At 35.1% G+C, this 7610-nt stretch overlaps 1 protein-coding gene across 1 annotated transcript; it reads right to left on the minus strand.

Annotated features, from left to right (window-relative positions):
• Window positions 1-222: 222 nt before the first annotated feature.
• On the minus strand, window positions 223-7105 carry LOC122581195 (UPF0051 protein ABCI8, chloroplastic). Its single transcript, XM_043753365.1, has 2 exons — window positions 5571-7105; window positions 223-678 (listed from the first exon to the last, which is right to left on the minus strand). Exons 1-2 carry the CDS (start codon window positions 7008-7010, stop codon window positions 460-462), a joined length of 1659 nt encoding a protein of 552 aa, XP_043609300.1. The 5' UTR covers window positions 7011-7105; the 3' UTR covers window positions 223-459.
• Window positions 7106-7610: the final 505 nt, after the last annotated feature.

Consider the following 7610-nt stretch of genomic DNA (forward strand, 5'->3'; position numbering starts at 1 on the left):
ATGTGTATGCCTCATCCTTTTGCCGCGTTTAGTGGTTGATAAGCAAAAATTACAACCAAATGAGCGCAACACTGTCAAACACGTGGAATATTCAAAAGACCATAACCACAGTGAAACGTAGACCTCTCATCTTCGCTTTCCTTCATTACACAATGTGAACACTGACATTCCTAGTGATTTTCTACAAGACTCGCATATCAAAATCGTATATACAGCAGAATCTTACAAGAAAATACATCAGATTTTATTTCAGTAGTCATAAAACAAGCCTGAAAAGGCTTCCACTCCAAATATATATAAACCATTCTACACTGTTCTTATATGGATTACATTATATTACATTACATGTATAGAACCTGATTCATTTATACACGTATTAGAGTTACAAGGCCCTCCTCGAACACTCATAACACTAAAAAGGAATTAGAGTAGAAACCTTTTGAGGAATTTGCATGTTCTTTACCCGACCGAGTTTTCAAGCTTTAAGCTCATTAACTGGTTCACTTCAGCACCAAATTCATCAGGAAGCTCGTTGAAGACATCCCTACAAAACCCAGAAATCATGGCAGCCATGGCTCTCTCATAGTCAATCCCTCTTTGCTGAAAGTAAAAAAGTTGGTCTTCCCCAATTTTTGAAGTGCTTGCTTCATGTTCTATACGGGCAGATGGGTTTTTGGCCTGTTTTAAAAGAGAAGGATAAACAATCATTACCTCAACAAAAAAAAATCTAAAAAAGGATTTTCATAGATAGTAAACTTTGTTTTAGGATTATCTATTCTATGTCAACTTCCTCATAAAAACCAAAATCATATCTTATCCAACTAATGAAAATTATAGAAGTTAACAAGAATCCCTGCAATGAGTGCAAACTAAAAATATTGTTGAAGCACATTAATGTTGTGCGTTAACTTTATACTTTCGACCAATTCTTATTTTGTGTATCTGTGAGTCTATGTGTGAGAGAGAATATATATTCTAACATGACGGGAATGCCTCTTGGATTCTAAAAGATATATCTATTTGGTAACATCCATGCGAATCCTGAATTTGCCACTTAAACAACTTTATTTCCACTAGTGAAGGGTGTTGACATAGATAGGGTTCTCACTTGGAATGTGACTTTCACATCCCATGAAAATTGCAAAGAATGCCAACGTGGGAATGTGGGATGTCCTATGAAAATTGTAATGTTTCCTTTTATAGATGATACTTTGATATTTACATGTAACTAAAAAATATCAGAAGCAACTAAATGTCAACAAATGGTGATTCAAGCAACTAAATGTCAACAAATGGTGATTCAATATAATACGACAAAAAATAATAAGTGACCTTAAGGTAAGTCTATACAAGAATTTTACAAGCAGTTCCACCCTTGATCAAGGTAGTTGAAGGAAAAGGCAGACTTGAGGCTGCTTGTCCTGCTTAGGGACTAACGCGTAAGGCATACAAAAGTAAAAAGGTGCAGATAGTGTGTACGAGAGCATGACACAACTTAACATAGAAACAATAATTAAAAGGGTATTAGTTGTTCCCTTACCAAACATAAACACTATACAGAAAATAAAGAAAAGATGGCACATTGCAGCAGCGGTAAGCTGATAATCTACAAAATCGCTGCAGCAAAGCACTGACCACAATGAGGGACAGGCCCTGATGCGAAGGACGGGAACGAGCGAACATAGATAGTAAATAGAAGCGAAGAAAGATTGCAATGTCACATCTATGGTATGCTAGGTTCTATAAAATTACTGGGGTTCTACCTAACACAAACTTGTAACCTGTACTATATCAACAACAAACACGAAACCAATAGCCAACCAAAACTCATCCTGTATTCTACTGCAAGATAATGAAGATAAAAGCTTTACTACTCTAAAAGCCAAACACTGCGGCTCCAACAACAAGACCTTAACAAAAACTTGATGCATATACCCAACTATATATATATTATATATATATATATAACCCAGAAATCGAAAACTATATGCAGAACAGATGAAAACGGACACAACCTGCTGCAGAATAGCTGAAAGAGATATAGCTTACATACTGATTGATCACTGAGCAAATAATTCATTACTTGTTTATCGCAACCTATGATCGTAACCTACGCCAGAAATAACACACTTGGGAAGTCAAAGAGAGAAGAGAGGTCTACGCGTTGCATATTCAAACATACCCAAAGCCCTATTTTATATTCAGTCAAGACTCTAATTTCACAAGAATTTTTTTTGTCAATACCCCCATAAATACATATAGATAATCCTAAATAACCATTCGTCAATAATATTCAACGAAAACTATCACTTTTATCGCCTCACAACTAACTGACAATGTTGATCTTCTCAATGAAATAGCCTCACCTGAAGTATATGTGTATCAAGGCAAATTGCCTAAAACGCATTGTCTCGGCACCCACTTGAAAGCCTTTGACTACCATGCTCTTAATTAAGTACAAGTTAACAACAAATTTAATTCATCAAATCTTGAAATCTTTAGACATATCAATAAATACCAGGTTTACATGGGCTGTTAGATTTTTGTAGCAAACAGAACCATTGTTTATCATCTTTCATCATCTTTATGTCCGAATTGATTCTTTAGCTAATATAGCATGGGTCAAAATGGGATAATATAGATGCTGGTCAAAAATGATCAATAGAAGTGTGGGTCAAAAAGGTTGCTGTGTTATTTCAAATGCACTTTCTGATGGTTATATGATGAACGATTTGAGTTTCTTCACTAAGACCTTGAATTTGGGCGTGTTAAAACCTATAATACTTTTACTGCAAATTTTTCTACTGAACTTTTTGCAAACTCCCAGAAATTCTATACTTTTGAGCTAATTGTTGAATTCTTTTTATAAATATATAATTCATTTACCCAATTTCTTAATTTCTCATATGGTGTTCATTAAAATCAATACTTTCTTAATTGTTATTGTTATGTAGCATATGGAATCAATAAAACGTACACATAAACGTCATGGGCTAAAACACCTCTATGAAAGAGAGCTGAAAATCTACATATATTAGATTTTTGTTTACAGGCCCACATGCTTATTTGATATAGATTTTTATAATCAGCCAACGGGATTATAAATTTTGATATGAAAGAGAGCTGAAAATCTACATATATTAAATTTGATATGAAAGAGAGCTTTTTATAAATTTTTGTTTACAGGTCAAACGAGTCGAGTCAGGCTGACTTGAGCTAAAAATCAGCCAACGGGATCAGACTCGGGTCAAGACAGAACAAACTCAGCCAATTTGGGTCAAAAATCGGCTGACTCGGGTAAAAACTCAGGTCAAAGATGGTTATTTTTTTTAAAAAATAGAAAATTTCCTAAATTGGTTTATGTTTCTAAACAATTAAGTTTGAACTCTTAAGTATTATGTATCTTTTTAAATTGATAAATTCCAATATTGCACTCCTGTCTAAATGGGTTTGGAGATACCGTAATGAGCATAGTTCATTATGGAAAGATGTTATCGACTCTCTACACAATACAAAAAGATGTTGGGAGCCGTTGCCTATCAATCGATCCTTAACCGGGTTGTGGAAATCTATTGTTACTTGTGTTTATAAAGTGAATGTACAAGGGGTAACTATGAACAGCCTTTTCAAAGGAGTGCTCGGGACGGGGTGAAACCATTAGATTCTGGCTCAACAAATGGGCACACGACCTGCCCCTGAAAGAATGTTTCCCGTCACTATTTAGATTAGAAAAGGAAAAGAAATGTATGGTTAAAGAGAGGTTCTCCTGTGATTATAAAGATTTTGGGTCGGATTGCAAATGGACTTGATGTCCATCTACGAGTGAAGAAATTCAGGAATGGTGTGATTTAATAGGTATGATAGAAACGGTCGTCCTGAAACAGCAAGCAGACAGGTGGACATGGATTGGCAACAAATCTCTCGACTTTTCAGTTAAAAGTGAAGGAATTCTTAAGAAGTTGGAAGGATTACAGTGGTAGATATGTGTTCAAATGGTCAAAGTGGGTTGCAAGAAAGTGTAATATGATTATGTGGAGGGTTTCCATGGATAGACTCCCAACATTGGTGGCGCTCAAGGCAAAAAAAGTGTCTCGTTCGGAAGCATGGAATGCTGCTTCTGTGAAAGAGCTGATGAAACGATTGAACACATCTTGTGTTACTGTGAACTGGCTATAGAGATTTGGCACAGGGTCGGTCGATGGTGTAGAGTAAGACCACTATTCTTCTTCTCAATCAAAGACATTTTCAAAGTGCATAAACATGTGGCATTGGACAGTAACAAAAAAATATTCAAAGGGGTGGTCTTCGTGACATGTAAGTGCATATGGAAGGCAAGGAACAGGAAAAGATTCAAGGGTGAAACGACGAATGTTCAAAAGGTTTTCCACGAGATCAAGACCACTAGTTTCTTATGGCTCAAAAATAGATCGAGAAATTGTAGCATTAATTGGTTAGAATGGAATTCCTTCGATGTTTATATATAATAACTTGTACTATAGTGGTCACTCTCGTATTGAGAGTCGGCGATGTGTGAATGAAGTTTACTTTTCAAAAAAATGTATCTTTTTATATTTAAGTTTAAAATTTCTAATATATATCTAATTTTATATTACATATAATTACAAAATTTATTATATATTAAAAAACCCAATCCTGGGTTTTCCCCGATCGAGTCCGATTTTCTAAAACTACTGATATCTCCCCAGCCCTCTTCTCCCCGATCTGATCCCATGTCACAAGTTCCCAACCTTGATTACATAGCAGCAATGGTCCATGCTTATTCTTAGAGGGAACACGATGGGCGGGCTTGGTTCATGCGTCAAATGCATTTAGTTAGAAATGGGTAATTTAGGTAAATTTGCTGGAAAGTTTCTTTTCTATTCACTTTTTGGAAGTTGGTTTGTGATAGAAAGTGTTGTTGAATTGTGAACTGCTTTTGGTATTGTCACATAGTTGCTTATGGAGTTATGCTTATGTCGTCAGACCTCAGATATTAATATTCAATTATCTACAAGGTATTATTTTCGGTATTGTCAACTTTAAATTTTGGTTGCATGAGTATGTTAACTAATTTATCAAAATCCTTATAAGGAGTAGGTTTGGACAAAGCATCAAGTCCAGTGACTTATTTAATACATTTACACACCAAGAAGCCTCGAGATCAGTTAATCATAATGTTCCTTTTCTATATCCACCAGGAACAGTGGCTAGTTTTCAGCATAAGATAAGTACACATATAGTGAGAGGTCATGAAAGGACATACGGATGTTTTGATACGCTTTTTACAATAAAGTTATCTAATAATTAGAATTAGATAATTAATGTACTAAAATATGGTAAAAGAAAAGATATCCAGATCTCCAGATATACTTCTGCATACATCACTTCTGATGGTGTTGATTGTTTAGCAGTTTCTAATTAATTAAGGGTATAGAAGTAGATTAGACCTTTTGATAATCAAATAATCATATTATTCATATATATTGTAGGAAGGGTAAAACTAACTTTTCAAACAGATTTCACATGAACAGATAACAGATATGATATACAATGATATTAAAGATACATACCTGAATATAAGGGTAAGTGTTAGCAGCCGCTTTGTCACCAATAAGCATCGAATCACACTGAGACGAATTTCTAGCATTTTCGGCTCGTGACTGAACCTGAACAAGACCCCTATAACAATTTCTTGAATGTCCAGCTGAAATCCCCTTTGAAATAATCCTACTTTTTGTATTCTTCCCCTTATGAATCATCTTTGTACCCGTATCTGCCTGTTGATAATTATTAGTCAAAGCAACAGAATAAAACTCACCAACCGAATCATCACCCTCCAAAACAACACTCGGGTACTTCCAAGTGATCGCAGACCCTGTCTCCACCTGGGTCCAAGAAATCTTGGATTTTCTCCCAGCACAAAGACCCCGTTTCGTCACAAAATTAAAAATCCCCCCAAGTCCATTCTCATCACCAGCATACCAATTCTGCACAGTCGAGTACTTAATCTCGGCCTCCTCATTACAATAAAGTTCCACAACAGCAGCATGAAGCTGATTCGTGTCATAAGAAGGCGCAGTACACCCTTCCAAATACTCGACAAAACTTCTATCTTCTGCTACAATAAGCGTACGCTCAAACTGACCCGTTTCCATGGCATTTATCCTAAAATACGTTGAAATTTGCATAGGGCATTTCGTGTCCTTAGGTATATACACAAAAGATCCATCACTAAACACAGCCGAATTCAAAGCAGCATAAAAATTATCATCACTCGAAACAACTTTTCCTAAATACTTCTTAACTAAATCCGGATACTCCCTAACAGCTTCGGAAATAGAACAAAAAATAACCCCGGATTTCTCTAAAGTTTTCCTATGAGTAGTTGCAATTGAAACACTATCAAGAACAGCATCTACAGCAACATTAGCCAATCTTTTCTTTTCATTTAAAGGAATCCCCAACTTATCGAAATACTTAATAAGCTCAGGATCAGCTTCATCAAGACTATTTAAAGTCGGTTTCTTTTTCGGTTCGGAATAATAACAAATATTCTGAAAATCAATCTTGGGGTAATCATTATCAGACCAATTAGGTTCAGTCATTTGACAAAACTTATGATAAGCATTAAGCCTAAATTCAAGCATCCAATCAGGTTCATTTTTTCTTGAAGAAATCAACCTAACAGTTTCTTCAGATAAGCCTTTAGGGATTGTAAAAGAATCAATTTCTTGATTAAATCCCCATTTATAATCTCTTTTAAGGAATTTCTGAAGTGGGTCATCATTATTATTATTATTAGTATCAATAACAGCTGATGATGATGAATTTGAATTACCTTCAAGTGTTGTTTTGGATTGAGCTTTGAGTTTCAAGAATCTTGGATTATTGGGGTTTGATATGAATGAAAAATCAAATTTTGATGAAGACCCTTTTGAGATTTTGGGTGTTTCTGAGATGGGTTGTGATGAAAAGCTTGAAAAGACACCATTTGTGATGAGGGAAGCCATGGATTTTAAATTCAAAGAAAACCTGCGAGAAAAAAGTGTTGAAAACTAAGACGATGAAGATAATTATGAGTGTATTGTATTTTATGTGGTGGGTGTAAAAGTTGTGGTTTTTGTATTCGTATGTCAGCCACGAGCCTGTTTATAAGGCTATTACAATTTCGGTCCATTTTGGGCTGCTTTATTATTTTTCTCTTTTTAATTTTTAATTATTAGAGTTAATTGTAAGACTCGTACATGAGGTTTTAATGCTTTTGCAGTTGGGTTTTTTTTCAAGTATTATTGCAACGGGGTCACTGTTTTGAGAATTTTTAATAAACTTGGTCCATTGATGACGAATTCGTTAGAATGGCTCGTTATGTATGCACGTGTTCATCATATGCAAGGGCATTACAGTCATTTCTCATACCACCAGACCCTAGACGTTCTTTTCCCCTTTTATACCCGAAATTAAACCATAATTTCATCTTCTTCCCCAAATAAAAGTCTTTCTCTCCCGCTGAAACCCTAATTCAAAAAAACATTCAAAAATTAATCATGTTATCTCTTTCACTTATATTTATTTTTGTTCAGTTATCCCACCTAATCTAATTTTATTCTCTA

The sequence above is a fragment of the Erigeron canadensis genome, chromosome 9 (genome assembly GCF_010389155.1).
Source record: "Erigeron canadensis isolate Cc75 chromosome 9, C_canadensis_v1, whole genome shotgun sequence".
In the NCBI taxonomy this organism is placed as follows: Eukaryota; Viridiplantae; Streptophyta; class Magnoliopsida; order Asterales; family Asteraceae; genus Erigeron; species Erigeron canadensis.

Bases quoted from the DNA above. Each gene is read 5' to 3' on its own strand.
- LOC122581195 (XM_043753365.1), bottom strand. From the start codon at position 7,010: ATGGCTTCCCTCATCACAAATGGTGTCTTTTCAAGCTTTTCATCACAA. The intron at 679-5,570 runs GTATGTATCTTT...CTTTTAAAACAG, and splicing joins ACACTTACCCTTATATTCAG to GCCAAAAACCCATCTGCCCG.